The sequence below is a fragment of the Pan paniscus genome, chromosome 1 (genome assembly GCF_029289425.2).
Source record: "Pan paniscus chromosome 1, NHGRI_mPanPan1-v2.0_pri, whole genome shotgun sequence".
Classification (NCBI taxonomy): Eukaryota; Metazoa; Chordata; class Mammalia; order Primates; family Hominidae; genus Pan; species Pan paniscus.
The window spans coordinates 155,837,100-155,860,544 of record NC_073249.2 but is presented as its reverse complement, the minus strand read 5'-3'; the positions used below and the strand labels follow the sequence as shown (position 1 = coordinate 155,860,544).

Genomic DNA, 23,445 nt, shown 5'->3' with positions numbered 1-23,445 from the left:
GGCTGAAAAAAATACTTGATTCTTTTATTTATTTATTTATTTATTTATTTATTTTTATTATACTTTAAGTTTTAGGGTGCATATGCACAACGTGCAGGTTTGTTACATATGTATACATGTGCCATGTTGGTGTGCTGCACCCATTAACTCGTCATTTAACATTAGGTATATCTCCTAATGCTATCCCTCCCCCCTCCCCCACCCCACAATGAGAACACATGGCCACAGGAAGGGGAACATCATTCAATCCTTTTCAAGATTTCAGGCCCTTCCTTCCTTCCTTCCTTCCTTCCTTCTTTCCTTCCTTTTTTTCCTTCCTTCCTTCTTCTTATAATTAGCCAGGATAACAGCTTCAAACTAGGTGCTAATGGACTATAAGCACATCTTCTTATCATTCATGATTTTAAGTGGTACGTTCTGGTGTTCAGATGACAGCCAGTAGTAACCCTGAGGCTAGTAAGTTGGGGTTATAGAATGAAAGGAGAACCAAGTATTTAAAATAAAATATATTGAATCTATAAGAGGATATTCTATTAACTGTTTATCTAATAACATTTATTTAAAATATAGCCCAAGGAAAAAAAGAAGATATTATGCATATCAACACAGTCTTTAATGAGGATACCATCAAATTTCTAATACTTAGTGTCAAAAGTCCTTTTATTACTGTAAAAGTGTTATATATGATTCTAGCACTCCTTGCTTATAGAAGTTTTGCCCAAAAATATAACACCATATCTTATGCTTAACAACTGAAGACGAATAATAACAAAACAGCAACTAATGCTTATATAATACTTACTATAAGAGACTATGCTTACCTGTGAGGTGAGTGAGTTGCAGGAATGTCTTCAATGCTGCTACTGGGTAGCCCCAAGAGGACAGAAAGTCACCAGAAATATTTGGTTGCAACTTTTTCCCTTCACAAGAGCCAAGCAGTAAAATTGTGGGTTAAACCCAGTTAACATGGCTCTCTTTGGAAAGGTTGAGGCACTGAAGGCCAAACTTCCTGTCATGATTAGGAAATCACAGACTGTTCTTAATGTTAAAGCGAAAGCAATGCTATTGTGTGACACTTTCAGCTCCTCAAGTTGTGAATCTGGCATTGTGTGATTACTCCCCCCTTGCTTATACTGTAATAAATATTTAAAATACCCCTCAGAATCTGAGATAACACATCAGTAACAGTTTAATTTAGCACTTGCAAGATTCCCTGCCCAGGTTAGGCTTGTACTCAGCATTGGCATCAGGAACTTCCTAACATTATATTCATTCATTTTCCATTTCCCAACACAAAACACACCCCTGGCTAAATTTACCAGCTTTCTTTACAGCTAACTCTTGTCCTGTTGACTGTAAATAGGAACTGAGTAATACTCACAGTCCCTGACCTATATAAGTGCTATGTAAGTACTACTTGCTGTTTTGTTATTATTTGAATGTTATGTATTACAAACGGAAGCAACACATAGGTGGCAGCTGAAAACCAGCAAGTGCCATGCGATATTTATATTACTCATTGTAAACTTTAGTTTCCAAAACTTCTGAAAAAAATGTTTCTTTTGTTTTTCAGGAAATCGGACTTTAAAAACTCACTTAAATAATGGTTAGTACTTACAACTTTATACCAGGTTTGAAGGAAGTTTGAATAAGACACAACTTGTATTGTATGCAATGCAGGAAAATGGAAAATTATAATGTGTTCATCTTCTGTGTTTACCCCCTTAGGCTGCTTTTGTCTCCTCTATTGATTTATTTGGATTAATACTATATTACTACTAATATTATTTAGATTAATACTATATTATTATTTACTTTGCTGTGGGACTTTGGTCATGGACATGGCTGTTGCACATGGCTTCAAAAATATGTTACTATTATAATGTTTCTAAGAATAAATTAGATAGACGGTAAAAATGGACCCCCATCTTTTATTATTAATAACCCAATTTTGGATAACTTTTTCTCTGTATTCTGGGTTGGTCCAACAGCAAAGTAAATAATGAGAACAAGAAGGAAGCAAACATGAGGAAGAAACCTGTTCCTACCATGACTCAAATGCCTAACTCCTATGAGGATCACAGGCTCCCAGGCTCCTGTAAAAAGATAAACAGATCCCAACACCATTGACTCCCTCTCTCCTTAATGTGTGAACCCAGTGAGAGCAATTCTTACTGTACTACTTACCTTTCTAGGGAGGACCTTAAACAAGTAATAATAAAACAGTTCCTACAACTATCATAGGGAAAATGCTTTTGGTGAATTCATCTAAAATCCTATATTTGATGTAAGTTTCTTTTGTTATTTTTTTTAAGAGACAGGGTTTCTCTGTCACCGAGGCTGGAGTGCAGTAACGCCATCATAATTTACTCACCATAGCCTCAAATTCCTAGGTTCAAGGGTTCCTCCCTAGTAGCTAGTACTACAGGCATGTGCCACCATGCCGGGTTAATTTTTTTCTTTTTAAATTTTTGTAGAGACAGGCATCTCCCTACATTGCTCAGGCTAGTCTTGAACTCCTAGCCTCAAGTGATTCTCCTGCTTTGGCCTCTCAAAGCACTGAAATTAAAAACAAAAGATTTTATGCCACCTCACCAAGGCGAAGTAGATATTTTCAGGAATGGTTTTGCAGGAATTGGCAAATAGATCTATTGAGACTTGGAACTATCCGGTTCCCCATCGCATTTAACCAGAACAGGTCTGTTTTCATCTATTTCTCTAAAGAGATGTATTGACATAGTCCCCCCGGTTAAAACAGTTGGAAAATCATCAGTCTAATGCAGTACTATCCAAGAGAAATGTAATTCAAGCCACAAATCTGCAGCACATGTATGCTTTTGCATTTTCTAGTAGCCAGATTTTTTTTTAAAAGTAAAAAGAAACATTTTGAATTTTAATTCACCCAATATATCTGAAATGTTACATCAGCATGTAGTGAACATAAAAATTATTAATGCAATATTTTACTTTTTACCTTTTTGTATTTAATCTTAAAACTCTGCTGTGTAGTTTACATTTAAAGTATCTCAATTTGGATTAATCACATTTCAAGAGGCAAATAACCATATGTGGCTAGTGGCTACTATGCTACTATGCTGTATAGATGAAAGTTTAGTGCTTTATTCTTTTTGAGGGTTTCCCACCTTTATTCTGTCAATTAAACTGTGTAGGTATCATCACTGCAGTGTCCACTATTGGTCACCTACCCAGGGTCCATTCATCCATCTCCCCTGCTCATGGACATAGTTATTTTCACTGGATCCTATGTGCTTCAGGGCTGACCCCATCCCTAGCTACAGGAATGTGCCGGGGTTAGGGATGATCATGTGACCCCATACTAGCTAATGAGATCCAACAGTTTCCTCGTTTTTAAGAGAAAGTCATAGAAAAACACAGCTTCTCTCTCCTGCTAGAAGTTAACCAGGAAGCACGTACTACAGCTACCACTTGCGGGGAACAAGCCGTAGGATGAGGCCAAGACTGTACTGCGAAAGAGAGATGCGGCAAACCTTGGTCCTAGATGACGATGCTGAGCTTTCCGATTAACCAACTCTGAAGGCTGCCCTAATTTTGGATTTCAGTTATGTTTTTTATTCCCAAACCACTATATTACATCGTCTCTAATAATGACTGAGGGCAACATAAATATAGTGACACTCTGGAGCAACTTTTGAAGCATTATGTTTTTTCCTTTGTTTTTTATTTTTTACTATGTTTCCCTATTGTCGCTGAAATTCCTCATGTTTAATTGTTATCCCCAGGGCACCTTTCCAAACATCCCTTTCATTTTTTCCGTCTTTAAACACCAGGCATTAGAGCAACTGTTTTCTTGTTGCTCCTTCCCATTGCTTCCAATTAACTTCTCTCTTCCATTATAAAAACAAAGTTGTCTCTCTTACAGTTGTCTACCCTAAAGGTATGTTTAAATCTTCTCTAGAATTTTTATTACTAACAACAAAGTGGAAACAATAAAAGTAAAGAATAAAGAAAAATATGCACTATTATCTTAAATACTAATAAATTTTACTGTATTAATAATACCCATGATTCATTAGATTCAAGTTGGATTAGTGGCTTTAGAATGAAAAAGATTTGAGTTTGATTCACTCAACACTATTTATCATCTGTGGCCTTAAAGCAAGTTGCTTACTCAACAAGTGAAAAAGTAAAATAAAATAAAACAAAAAACGGGAACTGATGTCACCTACATTTCAAGATTTATGTGAAGATTAAAAACCATCTAATGTATGCAAAACTCTTAAAGCTAGGATTTATACCTTGATCTTCTTATTCCTATTCTAGTGTCCTTTTCACTTAATTACACTTCCCTTCTTCATTCATTTCACAATCATTTATTGAGTGATTTCTTTGGGCCAGGAAGATTTATTGACAAACAAGGCAAGATCTCTGCTTTTAAGCAGTTTATAATTTAAACTGAATCAGACAAATAGAGGGAGACCATAAAGCTTAGTGGTTAATTACATAGGCAATAAAATCAGACAAATCTGGATTTGACCCCAAGAAAGTTACTTTACATCTCAAAACCAGTTTCCTCTTCTGAAAACAAAGATGACAGTATCCCCTCAAGTTGTCATCAATAGAACAAAATGAAATTATATCTGTGAAATGCAATGTGCATGAATTATAAAATAAGCATTTGTCTATTGTGGCCAATCATCCTCATTGCCATAATTATAACTGTGCATAATTAAGTATAAAGGTATGCACAGGCACTATGGAGTAAAGAGGAGGGGCACTTAAATCAGTTTCTATGGCCGGGCGTGGTGGCTCACACCTGTAATCCCAGTACTTTGGGAGGCCTAGGCAGGAGGATCACTTGAGGTCAGGAATTCGAGACTAGCCTGGCCAACATGGTGAAACCCCATCTGTACTAAACATACAAAAATTAGCTGGGTGTGTTGGTGCACACCTGTAATCCCAGTTGCTCCGGAGGCTGAGGCAGGAGAATCACTTGAACCTGGGAGGTGGAGGTTGCACTGAGCCGAGATCACACTACTGCACTCCAGCCTGGGTGACAGAGTGAGACTCCATCTCAAATAATAATAATAATAATAACAATAATAATAACAACAACAAAATAAGTAAATCAATAAATAAGTTTCTAGGTTCAGAGAAACCCCTGTCTCCCAAAACAGCAGATGCTTTGTAGGTATTTGAGACAAAGTCCACATTTCTGAGTGTGAAATTGTGTGAATCATTATAAGAGCTGCAAACTGATTTTTATCACTGAAGGTAAGGATGCTAGGGTAGGGATGGAAAAAAATGGTACAGTGGTAAATGTGGCCAAATCCAAGATCTTGAGGATTAAACTAAGGAATCTGAAGCCTTTTAATCTGGGTGAGAGGCTACTATAGTAACATGCCTGAATTCCATGTTAGAGAGTCACTGTGGTCACACTGAGGTTCTCTAAGGCTCTTTCTCTTTTCCCTAATTATAAGAAAAAAGATGAAAGCAGGTTTGCAAGAATCCCAATTGCACTGTATCATACTGGAGGCTTTAGAACTGTCAAAACAAAGTTTCTAATTTTGACTGTAGTCAAACACTTTCCCACCAAGCAAAAAGAACTCAATATACAGTTTTATTTGTTTTATAAATAGTTTAGTGAAAAGAATAATATATGTGACTTGTACTAGCCAAAAAATGTTTGCCTAGTAAAACTTTATCACTGGATGTGAATGTTCTAAGCCTAAAAGACACACAGAAGTAAATAAAATTGATGCCACACCTTTACAAAAAACACTTCCTAAATTGCCGGTATCATGGTGAATGGAATCATTTAACAAGTTACTGTCAGACAAGTGAAAACTCCTGTCACCTTCTATGGGATTTTTCAGAATATGCTCCCTAGATACTCAAGCTCCTACAAAGGTCAATCAGTTGATGAATCAATAGCTATTCTACAGGAAATCTTCATCACCATAATTATCTGACCCAGACAATTTCAGTGATTTTTTTTTTACTATTCTCAATCAATTTGTTCTTTTTTGTACAATATTTTCAACGAAGTGATTTGAAAATATTTTTATAAACTAATAAGAAAGAGAGAAAAACGTGACACATAGCATTATAGTGTACAAAAGCCTAAGATCTACCAATTACTAGGAATATGATTAGAGAAAGTTATCAAATCTTTTCTGTCTTATTATTTGCAACTGAAACATGGGAATGAAAAGTAACAAACTCAAAAATTGTTGTGAAGATTAAATTAGGTAATATATGGAAAGGGTAATTGTCAAGTATGTACCTGCACATAACAGGCATTCAGTAAATAGAAGTCCTTTTATTTTTTGTGGCTCTCTTCAGTTTGCGCTCCACCAATTTCACTGCTACCCCAATTTCCCAACAGACACGTGGCAGGAAAACACACACGCGCACACACACACACACACACGTGCACACATGCACATGTGCACAAGGCTTCAAAAATATGTTACTATTATAATATTTCTATGAATAAATTAGACAGATGGTAAAAATGAACCCCCACCTTTTATTATTAATATCCCAATTTTGGATAACCATTTCTCTGTATTCTGGGTGGGAGAGAAGTCCCAGCACATACGTCATAAACCAAGTGCTGGAGGTGCCTGAGCCTTCATCCTTTGTTATAGCATAGGGGTAAATAACCCAAGCTACAGCAGCCAGGCTGGCAACAGAGGTTTGAATTTTACAAGCATAACACAAAGAAGAAGGGGGTTTTTAGACATTGGATTCATCACAGAGGCATGCAGCAAACATTTTTCCAGCAGGACTTCGGCTGTGCAGCCTGAAGTTCATCATCAAGAACATCCTGGGTCTTGCCTGTTTTCCAAACCTGACCTGCCAGATTTCTCTGGACTCTGTGAGCTCCTGAAATCCTTCTACATATGCTCTTTGCACTTGGAGTCACAGTTGGTTGTTTGCAACCCAGCACCATGTCTAAGGAGGAGGGTAGAATTCTGAAGTCAGAAGATATTCCATGCTTCCTGATATTGATCTGTAGCAAAATTTAATTAGAAATAGATGCTAGAGAAAAGAATTTTAAAATGTTCCCTAATGTCTTTTATAGAGCAAAAGCTAATATTAAGAAATTTACTTTTGGATCCAGGCAAATCCCTAATCTATTCTTGGAGAAAATTACTACCATTAAATAAATTCAAAAGTCTGCCACCCAGCATGTTGGCCGTTAGCACATCTACTGATTTATAAAGAAAAAGCTGGTTGCCAGAATAACATAAAACCCAGACTACAACTCATCCTTTATGGAAAAATCAAGAAAGAACTTCTTTTTTCTTCTCTAGTCATCTCACTATGGTGTTAATGGAGTATTTGTGAGATTTTCGTCTTATAATGCCACCTCTCATTATACTCTTACTTCTGGAAAATTCTCTGAGCCTGAATCTGGAAAATTCTCTGAGCCTGAATCTTTCCTCATAGCCTAGAAAACTCATACTAGTCTTTGAAAATGCAACTTTGTCATCTATGACTGTTTCTTGTGTTTATAAAACAAAACAATAGAAAAAATCTATGATGTCTAAACAGTGCTTCAAGATGATGTATTCAGTAAAATATTGTATTATTATGAAAGCAAAATTAAAACCTCACATGTAGACCACAAATATAAACTTATTAACTTGAAGCTTTGAAAAAAGAAACAAGACCTAGCCAAAAAGCTGCAAAGCTACGGCTTAGGCTGGTTCCTTAGGAGCAGAGCCTGAAGTGGGGATTCTGATACATAGCAAGAGCTGAAGTTAAGAGTCTCAGAAAGAGACAGGGCTGGCTTCAATCTTCTATAAGGCCACCTCCACTCTTCACACTCCTGCAATTTATGTGAATCAAGCAACTCCCCCTACCTTTTTATATTTATTTATTTGCTTAAGCTAGTTTGCATTAGTTTTCGATCATTTGCAGCCAAACAATCCTGATTTTAAAAGTAGGGAGTATTAATTTGAGAACTGCTCTCCGTTTAGGAGAAAAAGAGGCCAACAGTAACCACAGCCCATTTAGAAAGAACAATGACAACAAAAAGTTTCTTCTGAGACCTAGCCTGGAAATCAGCATGCTCCAGATCTTCTGGGGATCACGAATCTTATGACATTCTATTATTTTATAAGCAAATTTTGGTAACTTCTGTGTCTCTGTGTGACTGTTCTGATTCATGTCTCAGAAAAAAGGAAATAACATCTATTAGATCAAATTTACCTCCTAATTCTATCTCTTCCTAGTTGTGTAAGCTTAGAGCAGTCACTTCCTTCTTGGGGAGCCAAATGGAAAGCCATATGTAGATAGCTGGCCACCTCAAAACCAAAGGCCTGGAGAGGAAGAGAGAGGTCCTATTTCTTGTCAGAGTCATAGGACAGGGATTAGAGAAATTTCAAAATGTCTGGTAAACTGTCTCCAAAACACTATGTCAATATGGGTACTTCTCCACTCCAATCCCAGTTGTCATCGCCTCTTACCTGGATGACTTCAACAGCCTTCTACCTGGTGTCCCTGCTCCCACACATACCTTTCTGCAATCCAGCTCCACATAGCTGCCAGAAGGATGCTTCAGGCTTTATTCTGGCACACTGCTTCATTTTCTTAATGGTATTTATCACAATCACTAGACTTCTAGTTTATTTATTGCCTCTCTCCTTCCACTAGAATGCTAATTCCCTGAGAGCACGAAACTAGCCTAATTCACTGCCATATTTCCAGCACCTAGAACTGTGCCTGACACATGGTATGGGCTCAATAAACAAATATTGATTGCATGCATGGATAAATGAATTCTGAATGGTTCTCAGCTTTGTTTCTTTATTGAAAATTAAAGATGGAAAATGCTGCTGCTTTTTTTTTTTTGAGTCAATTTCAAGTTTCTCCAGGAAATCATTTTAAAGACAACACATTCCTTGAGGACAAGGGTCACATCATTGTGGCACTACCTCACACACAATCAGTATTCATTAAGTGTCTGCTAAATAAATTATAAATCATGGCTCCTCCCTCTGCCGTGGTCAAGGTAATTTTTTGTTATTTTTCTGCTTATAAACTTAGTAGAACTCCTCATTACCTAATAATATAATGCTGCATTAGTAATACTACTCTGTGTAACTAGTTACTGGTATAGTATTTTTATCTTTAAAAATTAAAAAAACTTTAAAAATAAAAGATGTCTTTAAGTAAATTTAGTATTGTTATGATGTGTCTGTATCTGGATTCTTTATCTGGCCAGCATTTTGAAAGGATTTCTTTGTAATTTGGTGGTGGTAATATTAGTTTTATCTTATTTTATTTTGAGTGAGAAGAATCTTATTTTAAAACTCATTTATGTGAGTTATCATATTAATAACTACAAAACAATGATTTATACTAGCAGGGAAGACATTGTAGAAACTCAGAATTATTTTTTAGGAATATAGTCATAATTCTGAAGTGGAATATGGGAGTCTTTTCTTAAAAATTCCCAACATGTGTATGCTTTCTTGTTCCTAGGTCCAACTGTTAAAGTTTTTAAACCTCATATTTTAATCTAACATTTTTATCACTAAATTTTCTTTTAATGTGTTCCTTTTGTTATTTATTGATTTTCCTGGATTTGACATAACAGGTATTTTATAAGATGATATATATGCTACCTTTTGTTCACATAAATTGAAGTAGCTAAGTCCCTTTATGTTTGCAATATTTACTAAAGTACCTGGCACAAAATGCACCAGAATCTAGGGCAGTCATTTTATGTAAATGCACATGAGTTTACATTGCTAATATAATTGTTGATCCACTTATAACTTGTGCAATAAAATATGTATGCAGTGATTGAGTTGTCAGTAAAAAATGTAACCTCTTTGTGATAAAACATTATAGTAAAATAAAAATAAATGTAGTATTGTTCTAACTAATCCAAGAGCTAGTATTAGCACCGAAGGGTGGAAGCAAAAGGTTGGACAGATTCTGACTCAGTGAATATAAGGGAAATGAATTTTTCTAATAGAAAGAACAGCTCAAGATGAATTGGGGTATTCTAAGGCATCATGGCATGGAGGAAACATGGACAAATGAATTCTAAATGGTTCTCAGCTTTGTTTCTTTATTGAAAATTTATTGGCCTTTCAATCCCAGCCTGTCTACTTAATAGCTTTGCTACCTTGAACAAATCACTCGATTCCTCTCAGCTTTAGTTTTCTCATCATAATAACTTTGGTGACAAAAATGCCTATCTCATAGGGTTATTGCAAGAAATTTTTTAAAAAGTATGTGTGAGAAAGAGCCTGGCACAATCTTGGCTCTAAGAAAATTCCTAGAGCTCTTGAAAGGTAAAAAATTTCCTATTATTAAGGGTGTTCAACAAAGTGTAAACAAAGCTGGAACAATTTCACTAAGAATATTCTAGAAAGATATCAAATATTAGATGAGTTGTTTTCCTAAACGAGGTCTGTGAATTCAGGTTTTATAATGCACACTCTCTTATTTTACAAATATAGAACAGTATAGAAAATCAATACAACTTGCCCAAAATGAAATACAAATTCTCATTCCTAATCTTAAGCAATCTACTTATGTGTTTCTCCCTTTCCCTTCAGTCTCTTTTTGACTATATCTATAGTTTTTGACATTCTCAAATGTACTTCTAAAAAAACAGATCTGTTTACCATTCCCAGCACATCTGGTTCAATATTTTCCGTGGTGCATCTGCACAGATCCACTGCTGCTTCCCCTCTCTCACCGATTCTAGGCCAAGCTACTTCCCACTCCTCTTTTAAAGCAACATTTAAGGAAGAAGGCTTTTCTTTATATTAATGTCTCTACATCTCCATCTGTCCTCAGTACTCGAGGGCTCTGATGCTCTACCCATCTAATCCATTAGGTAACCTTAAGTGGTCTTAAAACATGAAGCAGATCAAATCATTCCCCTACAGCTTTCAGTTGTTTTTCATTGTACTTGTGGTAGAAATCTAAACTCCCAAACAAAAATGACAAGGTTGTGAATTATCTGGCCCTGCCTCCCTCCCTAGCTGGCCTTGCAGGCAATCTCTTTTTTACTCACTCTAATCCATCCATCTGGCCTTCTTTCAGTTCCTCCAATGCTTCCAGTGTATTCCTGCACTGACACCTTCACATACTGCTCTTTCTTCCTTGAAGTCTTATCTTGTAAGACTCATCATAAATGACCTTTTTCCCAGAGATGCCCTCCCTAATCCTAATGCATCAGTAGGAGATCTTCCTTGACACTCTCTCAAAGTACCTTTCTCTTGCCTTCATAAAGTGCTCGTTTTTGATGTATAAAAAGGTATGCCAGCATCCATCTGCACTTCTCTGGTCAAGTGGGCAGAACAAATTACATTGGAGCAGAAGTTTCAGAAGAATTACTTATTCTGGTAAATTTGGAATCATTAGCTTTACACAGGGGAAATTGTGTGGTATACCAAAGGAAAACCCACACAACACTCTGTGGTCACTTGGGAAGAGGTAGATGGTGCTTAAGGGGCCCAGGGACTTCTGGTCAAAGAGGAGATCAAGAAACTGAACCTCTTCTCTCAAGATTTGAAGCCAAAAAACTTGGAGCAGAGTGGATTTGGCCACATTCACTACAGGGAAAAGACATACAAGCCTTAAAAGAAAACTTAGAGAAAGGGAAAAACTGGGTGTGGTGGTGCACAACTAATAGTACAACTATGCAGAGGCTGAGGCTGGAGGATCACTTGAGCCCAACAGTTCAAGGCTGCAGTGAGCTATGATCACACCACTGTACTATAGCCTGGGTGACAGAGCAAGACCCTATCTCAAAATAAAATAAATTAATTAAAAATAAAAAATAAAAGAAAGGGGCCAGGCGCAGTGGCTCACACCTGTAATCCCAGCCCTTTGGGAGGCCGAGGTGGGCGGATCACAAGGTCAGGAGATCGAGACCATCCTGGCTAACACGGTGAAACCCCGTCTCTACCAAAAATACAAAAATTAGCCGGGCGTGGTGGTGGGCGCCTGTAGTCCCAGCTATTGGGGAGGCTGAGGCAGGAGAATGGCGTGAACCCAGGAGGCGGAGCTTGCAGTGAGCCGAGATTGTGCTACTGTACTCCAGCCTGGGTGACAGAGCGAGACTTTGTCTCAAAAAAAAAAAAAAGAAAGGGAAAGACACATTTCTCAGGAGATAATCTGAGTACCACCCAGAGCCTAATGATCCCAGAGGTAAGGCTGATTCTAGAGCAGCATGTGGCCTGAGGTCAGCAGCCCTTTGAGTCCATGTACTCACTCTGGCAGTGTTTGTGCTCTGGAGAATTGCGGCTGAGCATTACAGCTGGAGTCACAGGTGTGAATTAATGTGCTCCCTAATTATGGAGTCCAAGCACAGACCCAGTACAGTTGGGGCCAAGCGTGTTCCATTAGGGCCATCATGCTGCACTGGACCAGCCGTGTCCTGCCCACATGAGGCCAATCTCATGTGTGGTAGTAAGGGCAACCACAGTAAGACCTATCCGACTAGTTACATTGGCTTATTGGAACGACTGATTATCTACTGTCTGTCTACCTTAGTAGACTGAAAGCTACGTGAAGGAAGATAGCACTCCATTTGGCTTACCATCGAGGCTACCACGTAGAGCTGCACAGATTGCATACTGCTCGACTCCAAAGATTGTCATTGTCTTACAATAGAATGTGAATAGCACTCTCTCGAGCAACGTAACTGCTCAACCTGTATAGCTAAATGAATCCGTGCTGACCACCACTGTATTACCAGAGTGATGAGAGTGGCAGGCACATAACAAGCTCTCAATAAATATTTATAGAATCACTGGATAAAAGAATGTGTGATCAATTTTGTCCATTTGCATACATTTCTATGCTTTTTCCTAATAAGTTTTTACGTATTTTCCCCCATATATCTGAAATAGTATGTCCAATAGGGACGATTTAATCTATTTAGAGCTACAGGAAGTGAGAACTGAAAGGAGGATTAGAGTCGTTAATCATTTTATCTCACTGGTTAGAAAAGGAAAGTCCGGCAAGATAAAGTGACTTAGATCACATGGCAAGGCCATGACCAGATCCAGGTCTCTTGCCATCCAGTGCCTTGTTCTCTCTGTGGCACTCACTTGCTTCTTTAATAACTTTCTTCTGTTCTTCTTATGAAGCAGAGAGGAGTCCTCACAAGTCGCGGGTCACTTAATCACTGAAGCTACTCTGTGGCTGAGGAGCTGGCTGTTGAGGCATTCTTCTATTTGGGGAAATATGAAAGTGTGTGATCTGCCAGGAGCTCTGACCAAAATAAGGTTGTTGGTAGCAAGATGTTACCAGTGAAATTTCATACATCAAACAGCAATTAGTGCTCCACTTTACTGTCTTGTGAATTTCTCAGAATGAATCTTATCTTTTACAATCACTCTTTCCTCATTTTCAACATTAATCACACACTTCTTTTTTCCAAATTTTTATGAATCACAACAGCAGCATATTCTCAACCATAGAAAATGACATTTATTATGTGTTCAGAAAGAGAGACAAAAAGATATACAAATCAAATTTACTCTCAGGATATAACAAAAAATTAGTGGAAAGTATATGTTTTAAATTACACTTAATATTTGGGGACCAATTATTGCTTGAAATAAACAGGCTTCCAGTTCCAACATGGCCTTTTGTTTTTGTATTACCAAGAGTTTTTAAACAGTAACGGTATCTGGTGGAGAATTTATCTTGTATTTATATTGCACAACTTTTGCCTAAATTAGTAGGCATTTTCTTTTTTCTAAAATAAAGTGCGAATACTCAAGCTTCCTCTTCCATTTCTGCTACCATTTTTCATTTTAGATCGATGATCCTTCAAATATCTATCATAAAATTAGTTCACTAAAATAATATTTGGATTTTAAGTAAGCACCCACATAAGTCACTGAAATGTCCTCCTTATAAATGTGGTCCCAGAGAATATCTGGAAAGGCCACTGGATAGGAAAATAACACATTGTGCTATTTGCAGGCCGCAAATAATATTAATATGTTGTCAGGACCTGGTCAAATTGTGTGAAGCAGTTTACAACTCTATGATTCACACACTTTGGTCTGACTTAAGGCTTGTGTAAATTCAATTCTGGGCTGTCAGTCAGCAGCACAGGTTCTGTTCAGTCCCAACATTTCTAATTGCCTGTGAAAAGATGAAGACAACTGAGGGAGAGACTCTCTCAAGAAGTTTGCAGAATGACTTGATCCTAGACAACAGTTAGATGCACAATTAGTTCAACTCAAGATTCCATTGAGAATAGGTTTGTGCACATATAGGATAACAGGAAGACGACCCTGACTGGAAAGAGCTCACATGAGAGGCTGTGGGTGCTAGCAAGACCCACATTTAACTCCAACACAGAGGAATGACTGTTCAGGTGGGGAGGGGAACTGTTCACTGCAGATAAGTCCTCCCCTTCTCAGGGCCATCGAGCAGAAAAGAGCATTCCAGACCTGTGACAGAGATCTTCAGGACACAAGGTACTAGCTCTTCCCTCAGGTATAAGGGAAAGGGGAAATGGGATCAGTGTGTTTTGGAGTTAGAGAGCTAACTAGAAGCTGTAAAAGGGAACAGATTACAGGGCTGAGAGAATGCAGAGGAGGGATGGTGGCAGGGGGAGGGAAGGAGGGATGAATTACAATACCTTATAAAAATTTAGGCACCCTGTAATCCCAGCACTTTGGGAGGCTGAGGTGGATGGATCATGAGGTCAGGAGATAGAGACCATACTGGCTAATGCAGTGAAACCCTGTCTCTACTAAAAATACAAAAAAATTAGCCAGGCATGGTGGTGGGTGCCTGTAGTCCCAGCTACTCGGGAGGCTGAGGCAGGAGAATGGCATGAACCCGGGAGGCAGAGCTTGCAGTGAGCGGAGATTGCGCCACTGCACTCCAGCCTGGGTGACAGAGCGAGACTCTGTCTCAAAAAAAAAAAGAAAAAAAGAAAGAAAAATTAGGCACAGTTGATTTACCATTTTTCTTTCTGTTTCTGAAAGTTGCATTCTCCACCACATTTTTTCCCCAATGAACTATAACTAATCAAGCTGTGAAACACTACTTGCCTCCTTTCTCCAGTTTGCTAGGAGAAAGGTCTATCTCAACACAAGAGTCAACACTACTATCCAGTAAAACATCACAGTGGTATTCCTCATATGGAAGGAATATTCCCAGCTTGCTAAAAGGACTCAGTAATAAAGTATTTTCATAGTACTGTATACTACCCCATTATTTTCACATATGTTAATCTTGTTGGTTTTCATTATAACACTGTGAAATGAGCTGGGTAGGCATTTTTATTTCAGAAAGAAAGAGAGAGAGAGAAAGAAAGAAAGAGAGAGAGGGAGGGAGGGAGGGAAGAAAGAAAGAAAGAAAGAAGGAAAGAAAGAAAGAAAGAAAAAGAAAGAGAAAGAGAGAAAGAAAAAAAGAAAGAAAGAAAAGAGAGAGGAGGGGAGGGAAGGGAAGGGAAGGGAAAGGAAAGGAAAGGAAGGGAAGGGTTCATAAAGTTATCAAGTGAATTGTCTAAGGCCAAAAGTAATTGCTTATTTACATGGGGCCAGACCCTGTCTTCTGATTTGGTTGCTCAAGTATTCAGTCAAGGCCAGCGCGGTGGCTCGTGCCTGTAATGCCACAGCACTTTGGGAGGCAGAGGCGAGAGGATCACAGGAGGACAGGAGTTTGAGACCAAACTGCCCAACATGGTGAAATCCCGTCTCTAGTAAAAAAAAAATACAAAAATTAGCAGGGCATGTGGTGGTGCATGCCTGTAACCCCAGCTACTCGGGAGGCTGAGGCACGAGAATCACTTGAACCCAGGAGGCAGAAGTTGCAGTGAGCCCGAGATCATGCCAATGCACTCCAGCCTAGGCAACAGCGAGACTTTGTCTCAAAAGAAAAAAAAAAGTATTCAGTCAATAAGCACGTATTGGGCAGACCTTATGTGGCAAGTAATTATGATAGTTCCTAGGAAAAAATAATGTGCAAGACACACACTGTACTTGACCTTAGCAGAACTAAAAGAACAGAAAGACAATAAACCAATGTCTCCAATGAAGTGTGACTCAGACTGTGAAAGGGAAATGCGGGGTATCATGAGATCAGGGCACCCAATCACGGCCTAGAGAGGATGAAGGAAGGCTTCGCTAGAAAATGGCTTCTAACTTGAGATCTTAGCCAATCCAAGAGAGGTGGGTGCTTGGCAGATATTGCTGAATGGCTGAGGGGTAAAGTGGCAGTGAAAAATGGAGAAAGAAGTGTTCTGTGTAAAGAGAGCAGGGTGCAGGAATTCACAGAGAGTTCCCATGTTGTATGTATCTCAGTCATATGCTGCCCAAATGTCATTTCTGTATAAGAATCAATTACAGATGTTCCTCAACTTACAACAGGGTTACGTCTGGGTAAATTCACTGTCAGTTGAAAATGTTGTAAGTTGAATATATTGTAAGATCAAAGATGCGTTTAATACGTTTAATACACCTAACATACTGAACATCATAGCTTAGCCTTGCCTATCTTAAACATGCTCAGAACACTTACATTAGCCTACAGGTGGGCAAAATCATCTGGCAACACAGTCCACTGTGGAGTATTGGTTGCTTACCTTGTGTTTGCGTGGCTGACTGGGAGCTGTGCATGCATCACCAAAGAGTATCATACTGCATATCACTAGCTCAATAAAAGATCGCCATTCCAAATTCCAAGTACAGTTTCTACTGAATGTGCATTCCTTTCACACCATCATGAAGTTGGAAAAGCATAGGTCGGAAACTGTCTGTACCATGTTTACAGTAAAATGTTGCCATATACTTAGGGGACAAGATATAAGAGGAACCCCCCCCAAAATGAGGCTCCTTCATTGGTTACCATCTTTATGAAAGTTGGAATTTTCTAGGGAAAAGGAGGACTTGAGAGATTGTCTAATGATTCTCAAGAAGCACAGTTGGCAAGAGTTGAAATACAAACTTCCTTCCTTTTTGTAAAGCAATTGGAAAAAATGGGATAGTGAGAATTTGACATGTTACAGTTGTAGATCTTAGTGTTGTGAGGCATGAATGCGATAAATGTGGAACACTGGCAGGTTGCAAAAATGTTACGCAGATGTACAGCGTTTTAGGGGGGACTTCCCTGCATTTCTTTCCTGCAATGCAAGGGCAGAACCAAAAACTGAAACTTAGCACCCAGTATCCCTCACCTACCACTCCTCTGCACCCTCAGATGAATCATAGTCTGTTACAGATGCCTGTGGTGCATATTCCTGAGTGTTAGTCCCAGAAAACTAAACCTATGGAAACTTTTATAATTTAGTTGTTGACCTTCACAGCTTGTTCAAAAGAGAAGGGCCAGTGACTCACAATTATATTACAAACTTCAGACCATGTGAATTTCTTCAAAGATGATGGCTTAAGAAGTGTTTAATTCTTGGCTCTTTCTGATAAACTCAAAAGAGTGAAGTCCTCATCTTGTCATTCAGGGACTAACCATCTAAATTTGTTTTCTTGAACATTTTTAAAACATCATTCCCATTGATCTAGTGTGCACCCTTTGTTCTCATTGGGCTGGGTTTTGGGACACACTTGCTCTCAGTCATGAAGTCATGAAGTGAGGTTATGCCAATTCATCTTCCTGGAAATCTCCTCTGGCAAATTCAGACTGACTTTTTTCTGAGAGCCAAAGGCATTAATTACATCCTATCTTGTATTATAATTCTTTAAATATTTCACTCATAAATGTGGAAGTTCTGCTTTTCTGAACAGATTATAACATTAATCAGTTTTATAATCATAGAATATTTTGTTGACCTTCACACCTTTTTCAAAAGAGAAAAATTATAGAATATTTTTCCTACAATGTGGATTCATATGTTTAATCACTTTCTCTGAAGCAACATCCTGAATATGTCAGAAAGTTAGAGGCAGAAGAGATTAGCAATTGAATAATACTTTTATATGCTATAAAACAACATTATTTCTGAAAATAATTCATCATACATATCTACCACATGTGGCATATTAAAGGCAAATTTCGCTTGTCAAAATACATCAGTGACTCCTTAACTAAAATGAAAAAAAATCACAACTACATTGTGAAATATCTTCTTGAACTGAAACATCTCTGTATTTGTGGATACTGAGCAGGGAATTCAGTGGTTCAAGATTAAAGGCAAAAGTTTCTAAGGCTGCTTTTATCCAGTTCCAAGATTGATGATGAGAAACTGTTTGTTGCTCATACCTCACTTTTCACGATGTTCATAGCTGGCTTTATATTTACTGTTTTTGAGATAGCTTACAGTATTAGCCACATTCTACCTGTTTGGGAGTGCCAAGTTATAAAAGTACAAAATGTACTCATAGCTTCCTTTGAACAAAATCCTAAGGTTATTCCCATTTCTGGAAATTCAGCTATCAGGTCAAACAACTGAGCTATGGTGAGCATCATTCATAAAATATAAAACATAAAATAATGATAAAAATCAAATAGATTGCATTTCTGGATCAACTGGCTGATTGCAACAGAATGACAATATGATGCCTTACATAAGCAGTAACTAAAAACTGTAGATCATCTATCATGGTGACATAATTTCCCACTGTACTCTCTTAATTTCACATTTTATATTGTATTTTGCAAAATTTCTGAGAAAAAGAAAAAGGAAACAAAGCTTTTGTTTAAGGATACATAAACCTCTATTTAAGTATTTATGTAGCGTGAACTTGTAGCTGTTGGGACATTTTCTTATTATGGCGTTTCTGTCCTACCAAGTTTTCCTGCAGTAACAACTGAATATTTATTATAGTCATAATAGTCTTCCAGGATATATTCAGGGTCCTTTCAAGCAAGAAGTTTGGACAATTAGAATAGTATCCTACACCCAACTTAACAAATGCTAGCAGGAAACCTATATTACACTCATAGTTAGAAAAAACAGCGTTAATCTCTCATTTTAACACTAATATGCTGAAAATTCAATTCACTAAATTCTAGTGTTTTTATTCTTACAATTCTCTATTAAGAAAGCAGCTTTGCCAGTTTCTTTTCTTTGTAGTAATTCCAACTTTTTACAGTAAATCTTTTTGAAGACATTTGGAGTTTTTTGTTTGTTTGTTTTTTGTTTTTTGTTTTTTAGAGGGAGTCTTGCTCTGTCACCCGTGCTGGAGTGCAGTGGCGTGATCTCGGCTCACAGCAACCTCTGTCTCCCCAGCCTAAGTAATTCTCCTGCATCAGCCTCCCGAGTAACTGAGATTACAGGCGCATGCCACCATGCCCCGCTAATTTTTGTATTTTTAGTAGAGGCAGGGTTTGGCCATGTTGGAATGCTGGTCTCGAACTGCTGACCTCAAATGATCCACTCACCTCGGCCTCCCAAAGTGCTGGGATTACAGGCGTGAGCCACTGCGCCCAGCCGATGGAACCATTTTCTTTAAAAAGTTCTCATTTCTCCTAGGCTGGGCACGGTGGCTCATGCCTGTAATCCCAGCACTTTGGGTGGCCGAGGTGGGCGGATCACCTCAGGTCAGGAGTTCGAGACCAGCCTGGCCAACATGGTGAAACCCCATCTCTACTAAAAATACAAAAATTAGCCAGGTGTGGTGGCGGGTGCCTGTAATCCCAGTGACTCCAAAGGCTGAGGCAGTAGAATCATTTGCACCTGGGAGGTGGAGGCTGCAGAGAGCTGAGATCTCACCACTGCACTCCAGCCTGGAGTCTTTTTTTTTGAGACAGAGTATCAAAAAAAAAAAAAAAATCTCCTTTTTGATATGATCACATGTTGAATTTATTTTGTTTAATGTTTTTATAATTGAATTAATAAAGTGCCGAGTAAAATGCTATACATCAATAAGTATTATCCAAATGAAAATAAACTGAAATTAAGTAAGACTAGTTTCAAATGCAGTCTTTCTTGAAAGAGTGAGTTTGGCCATCCTAAATTACAGTTTTCAAGATTGATCTACTTTCTTTCTGAGGCCACCATACTTTTGGTACCAGAATTAAAGTGTCTAAATCAAAAACACACTACATGGCTTCGCTTTGACTTAAAAACAAAATGCACAAACAATAAATTATAAGTCTGATTAACTGTATGGGTATTTTGTTCAATTGATTTAACTGCATTTTTTTCCCCTAGGATATAAATCATGTGATACAGCAAACTCAAAGATGTGGGACTCAAATGACACTTGTGAAAAACTGATACCCTGTTTGCCTTTAAAGTTATATTAATTACCACACTTTAGTAAAGCGTTTACTATTTAGAACTCTTTCTTCCTTCCTAGTTGGCCACCTGTACACTCCATTCCTCAGCCATAAAAGTAAATACTGTATATCTAAAACTGGTGCTGGTTTTGATAAGCCATAGTGATGACATCAGCCTGAGTTCCAACTCCTGGAATAAAGAACTGTGACCATACAGCGACTTGTGGGCAGTTAGGTCTCAGCATAACACTCCTTGTCCCCTCATGTCACTGATTGGAGCCAAGGTTTGTGCTCCAATCTACTAAACCAGGTTAAAGAAATTACATTTCTATTTTCAAATGCAAGGGATTTAAAAGTATACATGGCGCACAAAAAACTCAACGTACTTAATGCCTAATGCCACTGAACTGTACACATAATAATGGTTAAAATACTGAATTGTATGTAATATATTTTACCATAATTAGGAAAGAAAAAAAACTGCGTTCACGTGTTTCAAAGGTTTTCCACAACTGTATAATACATATAGTTGGTTATACCTTTGTAACAGTGACCATATCGCTCTTTCTGCAACATCTATTAACCCAGACACCCCAGGGCCTAAGTAAGCATCCATTCTTCACGAATTAGTAAACAGCACTTACACACGGATATTTCTAGCTAAAAGTAACACAGACAAAAAAACCTCAAAAATATCATGTAAGGGCAGGTGTTAGGCAAAGAGCCTCTGCAAACATCCCTTGCTCCTCTGCATTGCTCTGGTGTGAGGAGCTAGGACATGGAGAAACCTCTACCTCCTATCTCAGGATTAGCGAACCCTGCTTGAGTGCTACAAGGGTAAGTAAATGCTGGCCTGAAGAAGCTGCTGAGCTTCCGGATCCCACTGACTGTCGTTCGGGCACTTCCTAGCGGGTCAAGCACCATGGCGAAGGGCTGAGGAGGCAACTCGTATCTTTCATTCTCCTGCCTCATCAAGAATGAACCTTGAAGGCACCCATAGGTCGCGCAGTGTTTCAGAAGCTGCAGGAGGGCTGTGACTGTATGGGGTTGCAGACTAAAAATCTTATTAACGTGAAAGAGGAATTTGAAATTAAAAAAAAAAAACCCCACAATATCAGGCTACAGTTATCATAGCAATTCTGCTTTTAATGCACTCAGGACAAACTTCTAGCTCTGCATATATGTCATTTCAATGACACATCCTGTCTCCTCCCCGACTAGAATGTGAGCAGCCCTGTGATCTCTATGTGCTCATAAACAGTGCCTAATGCGAATCCTGGCTCTTGGAAGGCGCTCAGCTAGTAAGTGAGGAGCTCAGCTCTGAAGCTGTAACCAAGACCGCGCGGGCAGGAGGAAAGGACACTTCAGCGCTCTGCGGTTGCAAACACACCCCTGCAGGTGCTGCCACTTAGCAAAGTCTTAGGTTCCCGCTTACTCGCACACGCATCCTGACTTCCCCCAACCCTGGAACTACCTACCAGTAGCGGAGACCAGCAGACCGACAGCACGCACATGATCCCCATGAGCTGAATGGCCGTCTCGGTCGTGATGCGGCCCCACTGGGCACTGGACTGAGATGCCGTGGCCTTGGCCCGGCAGCGGGACACCAGGGCCTTAATGGTGGCCAGGTTGCAGGAAAAGGTGACTGTCAGCGCCAAGAGCCCCAGGAAGGCAAAGGCAGAGGCGAAGAAAAGGTTGCCCCAGTTATGCGAAGAGCTAGTCCCGTTGCCCCCTCGCCCGGTGCTGATGAAGCACCACGTCCCGGGCCACTGGACGGTGTACTGGCCCACGCCCAGCACCGGCAGCAGGGCGAAGGCGAGCACGGCCAGCCACACGCCGAGCAGCACAGCGCGGGTGGCACGCGTCTTCATGTGGCTCGCATACCAGTGCGGCGCCCTGATGGCCAGCGCCCGCTCGACGGCCATGGCGCTGGCGATGAACAACGAGGAGAGCCCGAAAACAGTCATGGTCAGCCCGAAAAAGGTGCAGAGCCGCCCCGACGGGTCGATGTGCTCCCAACGCTGCTTGGACAGGTACACGACGATGACGACCGGGGTGGTGAGAAGCTGCCCGACCAGGTCGGTGAGCGCCAGCCAGCCGATGCACAGCAGGAAGGACTTCTTGCGCTTGCTCTCCCGGCGCCGGTAGCTGCGCGACACGAGCAGCATGGCCAGTGCGTTGCCCACGAAACCAGTGAGCAGCATGGTGATCGGGAAGGCCACGGACACCGATCCGCAATCCTCGCCAGACCCTGGAGGGCGCGTGAGGTTGCCCCGCGCCTCGGCGGAACGCTCGGACGCCCACATGCCTGTGTAGGAGTGGTTGAGGCGGGTGCAGAAGGGGGCATCCCCTCCGTAGCCCCGGGTCTCCTTCATGTTGGCTTCGAGGTGAGGAGGGGATGGCGTCCAGAGAGCCGCAGCGGGAGGGGGCAGACGCGGCGCGGGCGGCGGCGGAGGTCGGCGTCTACCGCGGCTGGGGCTGGGCTGCCCCCCATGGTGCGGGGCGCAGCCGCCGCCCTACTCCGCTGCTGGGACCGCGGCCGCGGCGGCGCCAGGGCTCACTGGCCCGGGAGGGAGCCACGCCTTCCTCTCTGGGAAACCTCTGGTGGCGAGGCGCGCGGAGGTGCCGAGTCCCCTTTATAAGGCCGAGGGGGCGGGGCGCCCGTGGGTGTGGACAGAACCGAGGTGGGAGGAGGGTGCAAAGCAACTGAGCGCCTCTCTTGGCTGTTGCCTATCCTGATCGCCTGGGTTGGGAAGTCCCAGACGGGCTCCTCTGAAACGCCCTGCTCCTGGCCGGACCGGGAGCCCACTGGGGGCCTCCTCCAGTTCTCCGCTAAAGTGTCGGTGGACCGCAAGCAGCTAATAAGTAGCACTGGACTTGCGGACCCCAGGCAAACTGCCGAGGCGCACCTGAGCGCTCGTCCTCCTGCTTCTTCAACCACAAACGCTCCTACAGGGACGGGATCCTTCTCCTGAAGTCCTTTAGTAACTCTGGTAAAGTGAAAATCGCCTGTCCTTAAGCAATCCACACAAGCCTTTGCATAGCTGATCGTTAACTTTTTTCCTTTCTGCTTTGTGACTCTAGAGTGATTATAAAAAGGCCAAGGTGTCCTGTCCCCTGGGGTGCCGCTGAAAACTATAAAATTACTAGACAGTGCCTGTAGACTTAAGGGAATAGACACAGGGAAACAAATACATCGGATGGTTGAATTCCAAGACCAAGAAATCCCAACTACTACCCCTCGCCTAATCCTGCCCGTTCCCCTCCCCACCACCCAAC

The 23,445-nt window shown here is 40.3% G+C and overlaps 1 protein-coding gene across 3 annotated transcripts in view; it reads right to left on the bottom strand.

The window, feature by feature from the left end:
* Positions 1 to 22,780, bottom strand: part of PTGER3 (prostaglandin E receptor 3) — a 194,872-nt gene extending 172,092 nt beyond the window's left edge. For all 3 annotated transcript variants that reach the window (XM_063607265.1, XM_003830598.6, XM_014345714.5), the window contains exon 1: positions 21,645 to 22,780. In XM_063607265.1, coding sequence (XP_063463335.1) covers positions 21,645 to 22,541 — 897 coding nt within the window. In that variant the 5' untranslated portion in view covers positions 22,542 to 22,780. The remainder of the gene's footprint in view (positions 1 to 21,644) is intronic.
* Positions 22,781 to 23,445: the final 665 nt, after the last annotated feature.